The sequence below is a fragment of the Trachinotus anak genome, unplaced genomic scaffold, assembly GCF_046630095.1.
Source record: "Trachinotus anak isolate AG129_WGS33_773 ecotype Australia unplaced genomic scaffold, CSIRO_AGI_Tana_v1 ptg000016l, whole genome shotgun sequence".
In the NCBI taxonomy this organism is placed as follows: domain Eukaryota; kingdom Metazoa; phylum Chordata; class Actinopteri; order Carangiformes; family Carangidae; genus Trachinotus; species Trachinotus anak.
Genome location: NW_027273867.1, coordinates 20,517,898 through 20,536,185, shown reverse-complemented (window position 1 = coordinate 20,536,185; position 18,288 = coordinate 20,517,898). Strand labels below are relative to the sequence as shown.

The 18,288-nt window shown below is 40.9% G+C and overlaps 4 protein-coding genes across 8 annotated transcripts in view; 3 read left to right on the top strand and 1 right to left on the bottom strand.

Annotated features, from left to right (window-relative positions):
- Window positions 1-18,243, top strand: part of apoea (apolipoprotein Ea) — a 56,677-nt gene extending 38,434 nt beyond the window's left edge. The window contains exons 1-5 of one of the 4 annotated variants that reach the window (XM_071499846.1): window positions 8,535-8,542; window positions 15,317-15,380; window positions 15,769-15,910; window positions 16,722-17,009; window positions 17,767-18,243. In XM_071499846.1, the coding sequence (XP_071355947.1) occupies window positions 15,338-15,380; window positions 15,769-15,910; window positions 16,722-17,009; window positions 17,767-18,073 (780 nt within the window). In that variant the 5' untranslated portion in view covers window positions 8,535-8,542; window positions 15,317-15,337 and the 3' untranslated portion in view covers window positions 18,074-18,243. Of the gene's footprint in view, window positions 1-8,534; window positions 8,543-14,641; window positions 15,094-15,316; window positions 15,381-15,768; window positions 15,911-16,721; window positions 17,010-17,766 lie in introns of those variants that run through there. The other 3 variants (XM_071499842.1, XM_071499843.1, XM_071499845.1) reach the window with 3 other exon arrangements.
- Window positions 208-5,768, top strand: tomm40l (translocase of outer mitochondrial membrane 40 homolog, like). Its single transcript, XM_071499850.1, has 10 exons — window positions 208-350; window positions 1,961-2,175; window positions 2,268-2,335; window positions 2,669-2,761; window positions 2,857-2,958; window positions 3,460-3,565; window positions 3,687-3,809; window positions 3,904-3,980; window positions 4,240-4,342; window positions 5,295-5,768. Exons 2-10 carry the CDS (start codon window positions 1,962-1,964, stop codon window positions 5,432-5,434), a joined length of 1,026 nt encoding a protein of 341 aa, XP_071355951.1. The 5' UTR covers window positions 208-350; window position 1,961; the 3' UTR covers window positions 5,435-5,768.
- Window positions 7,234-8,480, bottom strand: LOC139633844 (apolipoprotein A-IV-like). The gene is made up of 4 exons (XM_071499851.1): window positions 8,404-8,480; window positions 8,242-8,295; window positions 7,994-8,144; window positions 7,234-7,907 (listed from the first exon to the last, which is right to left on the bottom strand). Exons 2-4 carry the CDS (start codon window positions 8,279-8,281, stop codon window positions 7,328-7,330), a joined length of 771 nt encoding a protein of 256 aa, XP_071355952.1. The 5' UTR covers window positions 8,282-8,295; window positions 8,404-8,480; the 3' UTR covers window positions 7,234-7,327.
- On the top strand, window positions 11,191-12,932 carry apoa4a (apolipoprotein A-IV a). Of its 2 annotated transcripts, none has more exons than XM_071499848.1 (4): window positions 11,191-11,322; window positions 11,416-11,469; window positions 11,578-11,728; window positions 12,130-12,932. In XM_071499848.1, the coding sequence occupies exons 2-4, from the start codon at window positions 11,430-11,432 to the stop codon at window positions 12,707-12,709; spliced, it is 771 nt and encodes a 256-aa protein (XP_071355949.1). In that variant the 5' UTR covers window positions 11,191-11,322; window positions 11,416-11,429; the 3' UTR covers window positions 12,710-12,932. The 2 variants fall into 2 exon arrangements, with proteins under 2 accessions (XP_071355949.1, XP_071355948.1); XM_071499847.1 differs by having other exon boundaries at window positions 11,195-11,322; window positions 11,575-11,728.
- Window positions 18,244-18,288: the final 45 nt, after the last annotated feature.

Below are 18,288 nucleotides of genomic sequence, written 5' to 3'. Positions count from 1 at the left end.
AACATTTAGCTGCACCCGGCCCCCTAGCTGCAACCCGCCGACGTCTAACGTCTGCACCAATAGGTGAGCTCGGAATTTCACGTCCCGCCCCTTTATGGTTGACCTCACTTCAATAAGCCAATAGTGTTTGAGCAGAAACATCGCGTCATCAACAGGGAAACCACGCCTTTAATTCCGTCAGCCATAAAATGACTGACAGGTGTTTCTGCCAATCATTTCTACGGGTCGAGGCCTGTGATCCAATCAAAACGTGTTTTGCGAAAAAAGGCGGGCCTCGTCGTCACTCGCGTCTTCTTCTTTGGTGCAACCGGAGTCAGCTTCCGGCTGCATCGTCCTCTGGAAACCACAACGTGAGTAGCAAACGTTAGCTTGGTGTTTTATAAAGCGTGTATTTTACCTGGAAACATGGATGTGTTTGCTGCTTTTTCAGCACCGGTTATCTGACAAGTGAATATTTATTTTCCTTCAGCAGCAGCTGTTTGTTTAAAGCTGTCTGCTGCCGGTTGAGAAGCTGGACTGAACGGCAGCAGGGAGCTAGCTTAGCTAACGTTTTCATACTAGCTTTCATTCAAAACATTAAATACATTTTATAAACAGAGACGTTGGTGGCCTCGGTTTTCTGATCTATTCTGGCCATATAATTATTTTTGGGTTTTTTTTGACTTAACGTCTGCCGGTGTTTGCTTCCTCCTCTACCTTCAAATGAATGAACATGATGTGTGGGAAAGGTTAAAGGGACACTCCACCAGTTTTACAAATGAAGACCAGTTTACTTATCAAATACTGCTCAGCTTGTGTAATAATATTGTCTTTAGCTCTGAAAGAAGCTCTCTACACTGTACAGTGATTCTGATACTAACAGGACAGACTGTTGACCTGGACTTTTACTTATCACATAATAATCACATCTGTTATACATCACATTATTCTGATCTTTTAAGATTAGTTTGGCTCTAGATACACATATCCACCTGACTTGCATTAACGCACAGTCTATTATAGTATATTACTACCATTGTACAGTGAATATTCACTACATAATATAGGTGTAGGTTGTCTCTATTTTTTTCCACTGTTTATTTATTCATATTTTGTATTCTTTATTTATGCTATTTCATCAGCGTATAAAATTTAGCCTTTAATTGTATTGTTTACCTGCCTGGTACCTTGTTTGTGTCATATGGGAGTTACTGTAATTATCAGTTTCTGACGTCTAATTAAAAGTCAGTCACATCAAGATCCAAGTAGTAATTATGATTTGGAAACTGAGATTTTTCTAAAAGCTCAATACATCTGACTTGGGACAAGTGCCTTAAACAACAAATATGGCTTCCTCATGTTAACCAAAGTCCGTCATTCAACAGGATTAGACCCAAATTTAATGGATATAGACTAGATTTATATCAAAAGTGTACTGGTGTTTTTACCCTTATACAACAAAGTCTAGTTCTTCAACTAACAATTATTTTAATTATCAATTTAATCTGCCTGTGAATTCCCAATTAATTGATTAGTTTTTGAAGTCTTCAACTGTCTAAAACCCCAAAATATTCAATTAGCAGTTATCTAAAACAGAAAGTCTTTACATTGGAGGTGTAGGAGCAAGAACATTTCTGTGGCATTTTTGCTTAATTATTCTGGGGATTGATTTATTTATCAGAGTAATTGCCAGATCATTTTCTCTTGTTCAAATAATCGATTAATCAGCTCTAACCAAGTCAGACATTCAACTGCCTTCACTTGTCAGGTGAATAAATCTGGATATCTCCCATTTCTACCATCTGTCCCATGTGACGTTACACAGTATAAAAGACAACTTTTCCCTCTTGAGAAATGATCCTCTCCTCATTTAGAAGAATGAGTCGGCTCTCGTGTTCTTTCTCTTCATTTACTCACCTTCTGTCTTTCTTTTTTTCTTTCTATATTTCTTTATCCCTTCATTTCTTCCCTGGTGTCTCAGAATGGGCAGTGTCTTGGCTGCCAGTTCCCCCAACCCTCCACCACCAACCTCTGGCGGTGCTGCTACCCCCGGGTTGACGGTGCCGCCGGGCTTTGGGATGCCTCCAGTCTCCCCAATTATACCCCCGACTGGGGCAGCCTCCGGAAAGGAGCAGGAGGCAGAAAACTCTTTGCCTAACCCGGGAGCCTTTGATGAGTGTCATCGCAAATGCAAAGGTAAATGGAGATGATTGAGCAAGTTCAGGTGAGCTAAAAAAAAAACCTGTACTACCTGAATGTACCTTATGTGCATCTGTTTTTCTTCTCAGAGGTTTTCCCCATGCAGATGGAAGGTGTCAGGCTAGTTGTCAACAAAGGCCTTAGCAACCACTTCCAGGTCAGTCATCTTCCTTTTACATTAGAAATTAAATAAAAAATGAATCAGAACTGGCTGATATCAGTTTGTTGTACAACTGCTTAGATTCATAGATTCATGAAGCGTAACTACAGCTTCATAGCTCAGGTTTTTCTGTAAGGTTTTGGGCTGGAAAACATCCACTGAACGTTCAAAACTGTGGTAATTGAGCTACATGTGAGTCCATGTGCCTTAAACTCATGTTCTTCAGACAGTGTCAGACTGAATGAACCACGTGTGTCTCAGTTCCTCTAAGTAAAGCAAACTGGAGATGTGTTCACAGTGCATTTCATAAACTGCTTTAACTTCCTTTAGGTGAATCATACTGTGATGTTGAGCACCATGGGTGATTCCAGCTACAGGTTTGGTGCTACATACGTTGGATTAAGGCAGACGGGTCCAGCAGAGGTAAGCTGCGGTGAAGTCGCTGCGATTCTCATCTGTAAGATGTTTGTATTTGTATTTTGAACTTTAATACAAATGAACCGTTCCTTTTTGTTCAGTTTTTTCCTGTCATGGTGGGAGACATGGACAACAGTGGCAGCCTTAACGCCCAGATCATCAACCAGGTCACCAGCAGGATACGATCCAAAGTGGCCTTCCAGGTAAGCTTATTTCTATCTAAATTCTTTTTCCTGTCTCACCTTTTTACACAACTTAAATATGTCCATACCCTCACCATCATATCCTTTCACTCTACTAGTTTATTTCTGTTTTGTTTTTCTTTATTTTTCTCTCTATCATTGATTTTGATTGGAGCTTTTAATTAGTTTTTCATGGTGATTGAAGTGTAACTTGGCCAATAAATAACAGGAAATTGCAGTGCAGAAATGTCAGAGATGTGGTTAAACAAATTTAGAAACAGTGTCCTCATTTCAAAGCCGGCCCACCTGAGAGCCCTGTCAAGTTTATTTTTACAATGTCAAAAGTCTCATACAAACTTAAATAACCAAATGAAAGAAATCTTTGTCGTATTATTGTTGGTATGTTATTTGTTTATGTAAAAATAACAAATGATCAGCTGATATATTGTGTGATTTAAAAAATTGAACACGGTATCATTTGGGCTGTAATGTTAACTTTGTCTCAATCTGTCATGTCCTCAGACACAACAAAACAAGTTTGTGAACTGGCAGGGCGATGCCGAGTTCAGGGGAGAAGATTTTACCGCAACTGTTACACTTGGAAACCCAGACGTGCTCGTCGGCTCTGGTAGGTCATCAGTACATCTGTCTTTACACTTCTGAAAGCCGCTGTCTAAATCAACCGTAACAAAGACCTCATCTGAAGCTGAACACCTCTTGTTGTTGTCTCGCTGTCGTCCACCTGGCAGGTATTGTTGTAACACACTACCTCCAGTCCATAACGCCGGCTCTGGCTCTGGGAGGGGAGCTGGTTTACCACCGCAGGCCAGGAGAGGAGGGCGCTGTGATGTCTTTAGTGGGCAGATACACAGGTGAGGCACAGGTTGTTGTGAATGTGAGGTCTGGGTTGATAGAGCTGGAGGTTTCACTTCACAAATGCCTAACTAAATTCCTCCCTCTACTCAGGCAGTAACTACATCGCCACGTTGACTCTCGGCTCAGCGGGCGCTCACGCTTCATACTACCACAAAGCCAATGATCAGGTAACCTCTTCGTTCTTTACCTCCTCTTTTTATTAGACTCAGGTCAAACCTGCAAACCTCAAATATTTAATAATTTTCAATTCAAATACCTGGTTGCTTTAAATATGACTCTCTCTCCTGTGTGTTGAGCGGCCACTTCCTCAGTACACAGCTGGAGAAGAGGTGTCTCTATGACTCAGGTGTCTTGGTTATGTTTGTGGGGTCTGCTGTGCCTCCTTCCACTCCGTCATACTCTGAACTGTCCTCTGCTCTTCAACAGTTGCAGGTCGGTGTGGAGTTTGAGGCAAGCACCCGCATGCAAGACACCAGTGTGTCCTTTGGTTACCAGCTAGATGTGCCTAAAGCCAATTTACAGTTTAAAGGTAGGATGGACAGTTACATCTACAGCCTTTACTACACTGACAAGTCTTTACTGGGGGCTGTTCAAATGTGTAACATATTTAGCTGCTAAATGTAATTGATACAGCTTCAGAAAATCAGAACAGATGCCACTAATGAAATTGTAGAGTTGACAGATACTAGTTATTGTTAAGATTTAACAGCAGGTCCCTGGAAATGTTGTATCCCAATTATATTTATTCATCCAGGCAACACAGTTATGAAAAACTTTCACACATGGAGTGACAATTTGAACTGTTTATTTTATTCATTGTATTTTAAAGGAATAGTTCAACATTTTTTGGAAACTCTTTTATTCATTGTCTTGCTGAGATTTGGCCTCATATCTGTTCATTAAATATAAAGCTGGAGCCTGGATATGCTTAACTCAGCATAATGACTGTAAACAGAGTTAAGTAGCCAGCCAGGCTCTGTCCAATGGAGCCTGGTTTTCTGGCAGCAAGTTACAACTAACTGCCAAGAAAGGCTCCAAGACATTTACTTTTATTTTGAAATATAACATCAGCAGCGTACGTAAGATATTGTCAACTAACACAGAAACATCAGGACTCAAAGTGACTTTCTCAGAATTAAAGCAAAAAAGAAAGAGGAAAAATGAAAAGAGAGAAAATACAGTCATAGGAAAAAATACCCAAGATGTCATCATCATCATCGAATATATAATCATTATCAATGTGTTTCCACCTCAGCTTTTCACTTATGCATCTATAAAGGACACATACATATCCTGTCACACATCCTGTATAACATTGTTTCATTAGCAGCAACTTTTCCTAACCTTGCCTACATTCATATTTCTCTCCTCATACCACTTTTTAATGAGAAAACACTTTTTAAACAAACGATAAACGGAGCAGTAAATATTCTATGTTTGTATCACACCCGTCTAATGTTGTGTCTTTGTCGCCGTCCCAGGTTCAGTAGACAGTAACTGGATAGTCGGTGCCACATTAGAAAAGAAGTTGCTCCCTCTGCCGCTCTCTCTGGTCCTTTGCTCCTTCCTCAACCACCGCAAGAACAAGTTCCAGTGCGGTTTCGGTGTCACCATCGGTTAGACCGACTGAACGGTTTGACGACCTGCAGACGGACTTCGCAGAACGGACGGACTCGCTCACTATGGACGAACAGACTATGCCATGTGCTCTACACTACTGTGTGTCCCATCACCTCAGACTGTCTACGACCTGTTTAGCAGATTCGGCCAATTAGTCGTGATATTTCTTTCCTAGACTGTTTCATCAAATACGATGAGTAGAAACACCAAACGGTGATAAAGTAAATCTAATGACTTTAATCCTTTTAATCGCCTGAATGATCACAAGTGTAATAAAAAGGATGTGATCGATGTGATTTGTTGACTGTGGACTCTCGACACAAACCAATAGGCGGTAGAAAGCCGTTGACACGCGTTGCAGAATTACAGAGCTCTTTGTTTTTTGTCACTGAGGTCAGTGCCTGTCGCGTTTTTGTTTTGACTTTTATTCTTTTTTTACTGTAAAGTCTCTCCCGGCGTGCAGTGAATGAAATCATTGTCATTTGCTTGTTTAAAGGTGATTTGTCGTTGGTTACAGTGGAGTTTACTAGCTAACAGGAAGGAGTGTGCTGTACTGTATGTCACCTTCACAATCCATCACTTGTTTTGTTGCCTTTTTTTTTATGTTACATACATTTGTAACAGTATATATGACCTGTATATACCTCTTGGAAAACTGATAAATACCATTTCTTACAAAAACTGCATGTCTGGGTCGTATCCTTGAGTTTCTGTTGGACTTGTGCTTAAAGTCTGTTTAAAGTTTATAACCAAAGATCCCAGATTCTGTTTCACAAGGCCTCACAACGTGGAGATTATTAAACAAAATAATAGACAACTATACAAAAGTGGGAGGAAATGTTGGGAAAACAAAACCAAACATATGAACTTTTCCAGTAAATATATGACATTGATACTTTCCAAAGTAATTCAGACTAAAAGGTTTGTGTCACCACCAGCTGACATTATCCCAGAGGAGATGAGATTCTGTTAAATGAAACAGATGTTGTAGATGTTGTGCTCTTGTGCGTAATTTGCTCCGACAGCTGTTTTGGAAGAATTTCACTGGTCATGGTGGGAGAGGAGGATGGATCAGTGAACCTGGTAATGGAAATAGTCTGTTCTTGTTATAACTGAGGTGATGAAAGCTGCTAGACAATGTTTGACAAATGAGAACAGGTTACGAACGAAAAATCTGCCTCTTATTGTAGGATTAGATATAAAAAATAAGTTTCAGTACTTTTGAGGAATTCTGGAAAGATGTGCATTAAACTGTCCAAGCTGCAGTCAGGTTTAAGGGATGCTGAATGGTTGGATACATGCTCTGGTCTTCACAATGACCAGATCTCATCACAACTCCCAATGAAGGAATATCTTTAATGGTGAGTGAAGTTTCAGCAGCGATGCAGCTGTACACAAGTATTGTGGTGTCCCAATTCTTTGTTACATTTTTCATATTAGAATTATATCCTCAGTTATTTCTCAGCAAAAGTCTTATTGCATTTTCTGTGAATAAAAACAGATGACTTGTGATTTTAGCTGCTTTTAGTTGAGTTTCTGTGTAAGCTCACAGTCTTCAGCAGTGCATTATGAGTAAAACTAATTTGTGAATACAGATTTTTTTTTTTTGCTTTAAGTCATAATGTCATCACCTTAGTGAGATGGTCCTCTCCACAGTGTGTGTCATTAGATTGTAAACCAGTTCTCTCTGTGCTCATAGTAAATTTGTAGTGGAACTTCAAACTGTGCAATCTCTGTGTGGAAAAACTCTCTAGGTAGGATTTACTCTTTCATGGTGATTAAGAGACTGAGATGCAGAACTTGATCATCAAGGTTTATTTGATAAAATATACATTGGGTAAAGTTGAAATAAATATTTGTGTGTGGGGGTGGGCAGTGAGGGCTTTGAGGCGGTTTACTGGGTCTTCCTGGTGAAGGACTCCCACAGAGCAGCCAGCTGAGTCTGCAGGTCCTGAGCGCTGGTGTCCAGCTTGGCCTTCAGCTCCTCTCCATATGGAGCCAGGTTCTGCTGGAGCTCCTGGGTTTTCTGGGTCAGCTGGGTCTGGAAGCTCTGGGCCAGGGGGATCATGCTCCTCTGGAACTCCTCCACACTCTGCTCCATCTTCTGCCTCATCTCCTGGGTGTAGGGAACCATCTGGGCCTGCAGCTGGTCCATGCTCATGTCCAGCTGCCCCTTCAGCTCCTGGCTCTTCTGCAGCAGGACGGCCTTCAGGGCCTCTGGGTCCATGGCCTCAGCGTAGGGGGTGGCTTCCCTCCTCAGCTCCTCCACCTGCTTCTGGAGGCGCATCACCAGCTCTTCGGCGTAGGGCTGCATGTTGGTGCCCACAGCGGTCAGATCTTTCTCCAGACGAGCCTTCAGCTGCTCGGCCTCCTGGGTAAACTGAGTCACGAAGTCCTGGGTCAGAGGGGCCACCTGAGTGCGCAGAGTAACGATGTACTGATTCACTGTGTCGGCGCTCTGAGAGATCTTGGCACTGGAAGACACAGAAAAAACAGCTGATAAGTGAAACATGTATATTTCTGATGCCATTCAGCTTCTTCATCAGGTTGAGACTCTTACTTGACTTCCTGTCCCAGCTCAGACTCTCTGATCTGCTTCATGGAGTCCTCAGCAGTGAGTGTCGCTTTAGCAACATAGTCCCAAAAAGCCTCTTTCACCATCTCCAGGTTGCTCTTGGGCGGCTCCTGCCACAGGATGTTGCCATTGCAAACTGTGGATGAAACAGCAGATGTAGAGGTCAGAGGTCAGAGCAGAGCCCAGACATTCGTTGTGATTTACCTGGATCCAAAAAGAAAAAATTCACTCACCAGAGAAAACAGCGAGTGCGAGAACCACGAGTACCTTCATGATTGAACTTGACTCTGTTGGATAAAGAAATTTACTATTTAACAATCGCGTTTGAAGATGTACAAACTCAGAATTAATCCAGTCATGAAGTTATGAAAATGTTTAATAAGAAAATGTTTTACCTTGCAGAGGCAGCTTGTGTCTTCGTCTCTCTCTGTCTGGTGACTTGTGATGTTCAGACGGGCGTTCAGAATTTTTATAGCCATGTTGAAGGGTAAAGTCCTTCTCCAGTTGCCTCGCTGGACAGAGTCTGTCACTGCTGTCACTACACGTCACACTGTGAGTGTCATCGCCTGCTCATCTTTTAGTACATACTTACTTACCACATGTGAACTGGTTGAATAATTCAAACCGCATCACGTGCAGCAGTTTCACAGAGAACAAGAAGAGATTCAAATCACTTAGTCAATACAATAATTTACATTTACTAAAAGTGTGTTATTTAAAACTGCTGATTTAGCTTTGCACTCCTAGATCATACTTATTTTTTATTGAACACAATCTGCGTCCTCGTCAGAAATGACACTGACATTACCCACAATCCAATTCAACTGCCAACAGTTTGAAACATAGATTCAGCTACAGAGCTAAGGAGCAGGTTACAGAGATTTAATAAACTCTGGTAAACTTCAGACCCAGCCCACGCTGACTCTCTCAGTTTTACCTGACCTCACACATCTCACTCTGGAGCCACAAAAGGCTTTATGCAACTTTTTTTCATATGCAGTATTACTCCCAAAGACCTGTAAACAGGCTTTAATATGTAAAACTGACAGAGTTCCCCTTTAAGCTTTAACTCCCATCAGGTGAACAACCATCACAGAAGTTCTGCGCACAGTATAATATTTACTCCAGGGTTTCATACTGCACTGAAGCTTTGGTGTTGTCACTTACGCTGTCAAATGAGTAAATGAAAAATGTCAAATAGAATACAGTAGATACCAGCTAATTATCAAATCAGATGACAAACCGGGTCAGTTGATGAAGTTATTTGAAGAAATGAAGTTCAGAGGAAGAAGTTTCTTCTTTGCCCTTAGTGCCAAATGCTACTTTTTTAACCAGGAAAAATAATGATGATTCTTTCACTCATAGTGTTTGCACCTCGTGTCACACCAGAGGGAGGCTCTGGTTTCTCTCAGGTGAGCTCTGAAGTGCAGAATCACCAGCTGCTCCTTAGAGAATCTGTCCACAGTTACACTGGTACAACTGTGCTGGTCGCTGCAAGATTCCTCCTATAAAACTGTAATATTGATAGAAATAGAATAAATTGTACCAAAATTGAAATAAATATGTCAAGATTTCCATATTTAGTTTTTGGCAACTCTGATATAATTTAGGGATTTTGCTACTTCAACCTAATGATAATTAGAAACAAACGTTTTTGATTTTCTATTTTAATCAGAGTGGGACATCTTTCTCCAACTCCCCTTACAATGTGCTTCAAGGCCTTTGTGTGCGTCACCTGAAAACAGCGGGGTGTTTATCAGTAGTTTCTCCTGAGAGGAAGACTTTAGCTCCTCTGTCTTATCAGTGTGTCAGGAGGGAACTGCTGCATAAGGAAACAAACCTTAATCTGCAGGTCAGATGGCAGAACTGGATCAAAGTCCTGCTCACATTTCACTGACCTATAAACCTCTGAACAACAATAGTTTGCAATAAGTCTGCATGAAATTAACAACATTGAAGTAAAGCTGCATGTTTACACTGTGCAACCTAGGTCACAATAGAGTAAACAACAGAAACAAGTAATAAACAATAGCTGTTTGTCCCAACTGAGAGAAATAGTCATGATGGTGTTATCTTACTCTGAGCGTTGAGGTTTCTGTGTCACAGCTCGTCGCTGTGTTTACACATGTTACATATGAGTAACCACAGTCTCCTCATTGTGTCACTCTATTCAATTAAACACCAACTCCTGTTATTTCTCATTCTCTGTACAGATTGTGTGATGCTGTATAGAAGTAAATGTTTTGTGTGATTATTCTTCAACGGTTTGTTATTTGGCTTCTGATTAAAACTTTCAACGCACTGTTGTTTCTATGGAACAGTCATACATTTTATTATCAACCTGTTCAGTTTAGTTCTAGTTTATATCTGAATGACACTACTGACCTGCAGGTGAGGGACTGGGCTGTTACACGTAACCACAGAGGGAAATAGGATTATAATCTTATATTATTATATAAAATAAACTATTCTAGATATGTTCCTTTTTATTTTTAGGCCTGTTATTAACATGGGTGATAAAAATCTGGTCGTCAGTCGATCAGTAAAATAGCTCAACAGTTATTAAATGGATCTCTATGAAATTTGGTTTGAACTGCAATAATGTCATCATCAAGGCAAAACTTAAATGTGTTTGTTACTTTGGTTTATAATGAAATATCTGCAAAGTTAATGACATTCCCAGAGGAAGCAAACAGTGAAAATAAAGCTGAATGAAACGACATTTCTCTCACACCAGGCTATAAAAACAAAATGTTAGATAAAACATAAAAATATAAGTGAATGAGAGAATCAAAAACCTGAGTGCAATAAAAGATCTGAATTGAAATTGAGTAAAAAGATAAAATATGTTTACTGTTCGTACATGCAGTGTAAATGCATTTATTTCTAATCGTGTATACTGTACACACACACACACTATGTGAATTTTATTTTTGTTTATTTCTTCCTGATTTTAAGTCATAAAAGTGTCACAAAAACACAAATGACATAGAGACTAGTTGACTTAACAACATCTGCCCCCCCAACAATTACAGATTAAAACCAAATCCTAACATCTGAGTTGAAATCTTACTCTGAAAGCTATAAAAGAACATGTACATGAGGTTTGATCATCAGTGTAGTTGTCAGGGGCCGTCCCTGACACATCGCTGTTACCACTGTGGGGATGTGGAGGCTGTGGTGACAGCACAGCACTCAGCGCTGGACTTTGTCCCTGTGTCTCCTCCATACAGCTCAGCCGCCTATATATACTCAGCCATGGAGTGAGCAGGACACAGACACAGTCTTCAACCACTCTGACTGAACAAACTCAGGTAAGACACCAGTAACTCACCACTCACTTCTGAAGTTACGAGATATACATGACTAATAAACACAGAGAGCTCATTTTGCATGTTTCCTCTCAGCTGCAGAGTCAGTCATGAAGTTCCTCGTGGTGCTCGTCCTCGCTGTTTTCACTGGTGAGTTTTGTCATTTTGCTGAACTTTTCTACGTGTGCATGGTTTAGGATTTAAGAGCTCAGTGACAGAACGAGACAGTAAGAACTTCTGCCTCTGCTCTTTCAGCAGGTTGCAATGCCAACCTCGTGTGGCAGAACCCACCCAAACGCCAGGTCGACATGGTGAAAGATGCTTTCTGGGACTACGTTGCCAAGGCAACCATGACTGCTGAGGACTCCCTGAGGCAGATCAGACGGTCTGAGCTGGGAAAGGATGTGAAGTAAGACTCTTAGAATAATAATGCATTTACTAAAGACCTGAAGAAAATTAAAGCCCCAGAAAATTTGGCTTAAAATGTTTCTCTAGAAAAATTAAAGCGCCTATGATCTATATTTCTAAGTATGAAATGACAGGTGATCCTCAGGACACCACTTTAAAGCAGTGAGAAGACCACAGCATTAAAGAAAAGCAGAAATGTCAAATGTAAAAAGCCCAAACTTTGACAGAAAATTCAGTCTTCATGTAAGACCCTACACTGAAACTAAAGGCTTTTAAAAATGAACATTTCTATTGACTTTTTGTTTTTGTTTTTTGTAAATTTTTTTGGTTTTAAGTTTCCGCTCAGAAAACATACATAAGGAAGACTTTTTCATGTCTGTGTTCCTGTTTGTGTCTCTGCAGCACCCTCATCTCTGAGAGCACCGACGCCGTCAACAAGTTCACTGATGCTCTGCGCACTCAGGTGGCCCCTCTGACCCAGGACCTCGTGTCTAAGTTTACCCAGGAGGCCGAGCAGCTGAAGACCCGTCTGGAGAAAGATCTGACCGCTGTGAGCTCCAACCTGCAGCCATACGCCGAGGAGCTGGTGTCCGACCTCCAGAAGCAGGTGGAGGAGCTGAGGAGGGAAGCCACCCCCTACGCTGAGGCCATGGACCCAGAGGCCCTGAAGGCCGTCCTGCTGCAGAAGAGCCAGGAGCTGAAGGGGCAGCTGGATAAGAGCGTGAACCAGCTGCAGGCCCAGATGGTTCCCTACACCCAGGAGATGAGGCAGAAGATGGAGCAGAGTGTGGAGGAGTTCCAGAGGAGCATGATCCCCCTGGCCCAGAGCTTCCAGACCCAGCTGACCCAGAAAACCCAGGAGCTCCAGCAGAACCTGGCTCCATATGGAGAGGAGCTGAGGGAGAAGCTGGACACTGACATCCAGAGCCTGAAGAAGCAGCTGGCTGCTCTGTGGAAGTCCTTCACTAAGCTGACACAATGAATGGACTGACATCTGATGGTTTTGAATTACTCTCTCCTGCCTTGTCATCAGTGATCTGTGCCGTATGTTTATGAGACAGATAAAAAGTGCTGTAGCTCATTTTCTATGTTTTTATGCTCTCTTGAGGGCGACCCTCTGCAAAATGTCAGTATTTTGTCTTTTGTGTGACTGTTTACAACTGTAAGGTGTTATCTGTAAAACAACAATAAATAGGTTCAATGAATTTTATTTTGTCATGAACTTTTCTTGATATTTCAAATGGAAACAACTCACAGAAGACTTTACCAAAGCAACTACAACCACTAAGAAAACAAAAGACATTTTGGGGCTGTAAACTCCTGCGTGTAACTACTGCTGTCCTCTTTTATGTGTCGAAGAGAATCTCACTAAGGGTTGTTAAAGTGAGGTTGTGTCACTTCTGAGAGACACAAACTCTCTCTTACAGATGAAAAGTTGAATTCACAATCATTAAAACGCACCATTGCTCATTTCAACACACTCAGGGGTTTTGCTGCAACTGCCGTATTTGGTCTGGTGTGACCGGTGACCTGTGGTAACCAGCAAGAGCAAACTTTAAATAGATTGTACTTTATCACTGACATTGCTGAGTCACATTATTTACTTTACCATTCTGTTCTTTCTTTGCTACCATTAAGCAATGTTTTAGTATTTACCACTATCTTGCCGTTGCTTCTTTAGGCCACAGTGACTGGTGTTCAGATAAAGTGACGTTGTGTCGCTTTTATTTTCCTAACGGCCGCATCCAGCTGCTGACTGGCTTGAGATTAACATTAGCTCTGCAAAAAGCAAAAGTCAAGTCAAACAGCAAAAACATAAAAGCAGAGCAGCAACCACGAAAAGTGAATGTGTAAAATAAAGAGTGCATCAAGCAACAAATAGCAGGCGGCATATGTAAGCTTCAAAGGCAAAACAACAACAATAATGATTATAATAATAATAATAATAATGATAGTAATAATTTCAAATGTGTAACATTTAATTAGGTCACTTTCACTGCTGCTTCACCAAACATGATTTCAAATATTCTGAATATAAAAAGCCTTTAAGTCAGTGGTTCCCAACCTTTTTGGTTTTGTGACACATCAAAATAAATAAATAAAATAAATGTCTACTTGCGCCCCCTCATCACTGGTTGTGTAATATGAATGTAATATTCATAATTATGTTTTCATTAGTGTAAACCATCTGAAACTAACAACTGTTGGCTGAGAATGAGCTCTTCATATGGAGCATGTTGCACCACCATGTTTCTACGGTAGCCCAGAACAGACAAACCAAACACTGGCTTTAGAGAAGGCATTCTTGTAAAAGATGCTGGATGCCACTAAATCCTACACGCTGGTCCTTGAAGTTACTTTTAGAAACCTGAAGAGGTGAAATTATCCAGTAATTTACAACAACGAGAAAAAACCCCACAAAGATTAGAGGAAATGATAATATGAATAAAAATAAATAGATAATAAATAATAACAAAATTAATTCTACTTGCTGTTGTGTCCTATTAATCCTCTCAACAACTCCTGAGATCTATCTGTCTTACAAATGCTTCTGTGTGTCCAGACAACCAGGCTGGAAGCTACTGTCTTATCATTAAAAAAAACATTTCACGAGCTCATATTAATGCTCTGAATAAAATATTATATTATCCATGAATCTCCTGATTGTTTGTAATGTATTTAATGCCTCATGTCTGTTCAGTTAGACGGAGGGTACATTTCCATCTTTACAGACAATAAAGTTATTCATTAATTACCCTGATCTGTGTAGAGGGTTGTGGATTATTGGAAGGTTTCCCATCTTATAAAAGTTGTGTGCAAGCAGGCGGCGGCTGTGGAAGCAGACTCTGAACCAGATCAGCCGAACAATGATTTGTATGTGAAGAGTGACTTTTGGCCTTTTTCCTGTTACTCTATCAGTAGCTCTGTGCTTGAGGCAGACAAGGACAGTGTCTCTGATTATCCGATGCAGTCACTTCAGAAAGAATCTTATTTAAGGAACTGTATTAAACTTATATCAAACTGTTCCACGTGTAATTCAGAGGTTTTAACTGAGCTGAGATCAGATATTTTGGGTGACTCCTAATTTTCTGACCTGAGCTCGCATGTGTACCTTCAGTGTGCGACGTGGAACCAAAATAACACACACACAGCAATAAAAAATGACAACAACACAGTTCGTGCTTGGAACTTCGGACGCATGTCAGCAATCATCCTGGCATTTATTGGACCACATCAATGTCACCTGGAGCGTATAAATACTGAGTGACGAGCCCAGTCAGCCTCACAGACGTCACAGACCAGGATCACTGAGGTGAGCTCCAGACAGAGTCTATGAATCTTTAACAGCTGGTTGCTCTTGTAGGAGTTGAGTAATGATTTCTGATTTGTTTTAACTGTCAAATCATTTGCAAAATATTAATATTTTAATATTATTAAATATTCAGTCTTATTAAAGTATAGTCTGAATTTTAACAAATGTCTTGAAATTAATTTTCTTTTTTTTATTATTTTAAACAATATTCTTTTTTCTAAAGCCTGCATGTCAATGTTGAGATAGTTGTGTCTTATTTCTCATTTCATATTCCAGGTGTCCATTTTTCTGATCATCATGAGGGTCTTCGCAGTAATCCTTGTGCTGGCAGTTTGGTCGGGTACGTTCAAAATGTCCACATAAAAACTCTGATGAGAGAAATGTCTTGAACATGCAATTTGTGAAGAAAATGTGCATGGGAGCTGGTGAAAGATGGAAAAAAGAATAAGAAGACAGAAGCAAAGATAGGATGGAGGAAGGACAGAAGATTTCTGTAGTTGTTTCTGCAGATTTTAGTGTTTTTTCCAAGCTGAATTCCTTTCAAGTCTCTTAGTGCCCATGTGGGCCAGAAACGGGTCCAGATTTGACAAAATAAGAGCTGAAACAAAGTGTTTTAATGAAATAACACAGAGGCTGCTTTACCTGTAATCCAATAAAAAATGTGTTTTATTTCCCATTTAAAAGCTTTAGAGGTGGTTTTTGAGATGTTTTTTTCCTTCCTAAACCAGGCTGCCATGCCAAAAGCGTGCCTCAGAAGAACCCCTGGGAGGTCGCGGTCGACGAGTTTCAGACCTACATAACAGACATGAACTCGAAGATGGATGAGATGGTGAAGGAATTCAGGACCACCCATATCAACAGAGAACTGGAGTGAGTTCATTTACGGTGATGAATTTAGGAATAGTTCCCAAAGTAATAACTCACCATATCCAACTGACCTTATTTGACCTCTATATGGACGTATGCTTTTTGTGCTACAGGTTCACATACCTGCTCCTGTATTTTATCACATATTTGAATAACCTTAGTGTTTTCATCTGCACCACCTGCTAAAACAAACATTTTAAGTTTAGTCCAATAAAGTGAAGAATCGCTGCATTCACCCCTTTTTTTCATCTGGTGCATTGAAACCAGTAAAATCTGCAGCTGCTGCGTTTGTCTGGCAGCTACAGCCACAGTAATACTAGTATAGTGCAGTAGCTGCAGTTATAGTTATAGTTATAGTGCAGTGAGCGATAGCTGCTGCTAGGCCTCCGTTTGGTTGTGCAACAATACATTCAGCTGCGTGTGAGGGGTTTAATCAGCATGTGTCCGTGGGGTGAGACATGTAGAGCGCTGCTGGCTGAGGCCGGTCCACAGTCCACTGCGCTGACGTTTCTTGGTTTAGTCTCAGCTGCTGTTGGATCTTTACAAAGTGTTTCTGTTAAAATCTGTTGATTTTTTCACTGATTTCTTGGACATGGAGCAGTTCAGTACAAACACAGCTGCTGTAGATTAATCAACATCTCTGCTGAGGCTTCGGGGATTATTTTTACTTTTAAGGCAAATCAACTGTTTAATGTTCTAGTCATGAATAAGGCCTTTATCTGCTCTGCCCTTAGTCTTGACCCCCTTTAGACATTCATAATTCATAAAAACACAAATAAAACCCCTAAAATCATCTGTGCCACCCCCCTCGCAGCACCCTGATCCAGGACAGCATGTCCGAGCTGACCATGTACAGGGACGACGTGCAGAACAAGCTGGCTCCCTACACCCAGGAGGCTGCCGAGCGTCTGGGCACTGACCTGCAGCAGCTGGCCGACAAGCTCCGCGACCACATGGGCGAGGCCCGGGAGCAGATGGAGAAGTACACCCAGGAGCTGCAGACCATGATGGAGCAGAACGTCGAGGACGTCAGGCTCAGGGTCTCCACCTACACCCGCAAGCTGAAGAAACGCCTCAACAAGGACACACAGGAGATCAAGAGGTGAGTGAGGAGGTGACACCGAGGGAGGTGTTCACAGGCTGATGGGGAACTCCGTCCAGTAAGAGGCTCCGATAGTTTCTTTAACTTTTACTAACTGAACTTATGAGGATTTTTGATTGTTTTATTGAGTTTCACTGTGTTCTGCTGGGGAGATTTTCAAGAACTTATTGGAAAAAGTTTCATTTTGCAGCTGCTCCTCAACTATTTTATACTAATCTGTGTTTAAATATTAATTTATGTTTTAATTGTTGTATTGTTTGTTTTTAATAGTAATGATAATGAGTGAATTGTCCCTTCATTCATGGGGACAATTTTTTTTTACTATTTTGCAATAAAATTCGTTAATCTGAAAATTCTAGAGCTGCAACGATCACTTGATTAGTTGATCGACAGAAAATGAATTGTCAGCTCTTCTGATAATTGATGAATTGAATTCAAGTAATTTTTCAAGCAAAACGGACAAACTGATTCCAGCTTCACAAATATTACAATATGTTGCTTGTCATTGTCATTTATATCACTTTAAAATCACCACTCACTCACATTTAAGGAACAGTTTTACTTATATAATTAAACTTCAGTTTAATTTTGAATGCATGACCTGTAAATGTATTTTCACACTGTCTGTCTGAACACACAGCTGCAGTTACATGTTTATATGATAACACTTGGGTGTTATATATTATCTTTATCATCAGGTGTTACTACATGTTTGGGGCTCACTCTCATGGTAAATAAACCTCTGTCCTTTTCTCAGACATGTTTCTGACTACATCGTGGAGCTTCAGTCCCGCACCTCAGACAACGTGGAGGAGATGAAGGCACGTTTCGACCCTTATTTAACTCAGGTGCGAGACAACGCTCAGGCCAAGATCACCACCCTGAACGACCTGCTGAAGTCACAGGTGGACAACATGAAGGACAAGATTCAGACCACAGCTGAGGGCGTCAAGGAGACCCTCGAGAAGACAGCCAGCGACGTGCGAACCACCCTGGAGGAGAAGGTGGAGGTGGTCCGCAACTGGTTTCAGCCGTACGTCTCCATGATCAGTGACAACCTGTAAAACCCGGACTCAATCAGTCTGGACTGACAGTTTATCCACCAGGGTCTCTGAGCAGAGAACCACCTGTGAAAAGTTCAAAAGGATTCATGGATGAAGATTCTCGGCTATGAAAAGGAAGTCTTTGTTTCACAGTCTAAATGTGTCTCTTCAATAAAAACCAGCTGCTCACACATGTGTAGAAAATCATTGGTCATCAATTAAGTGTTGAAACTGTG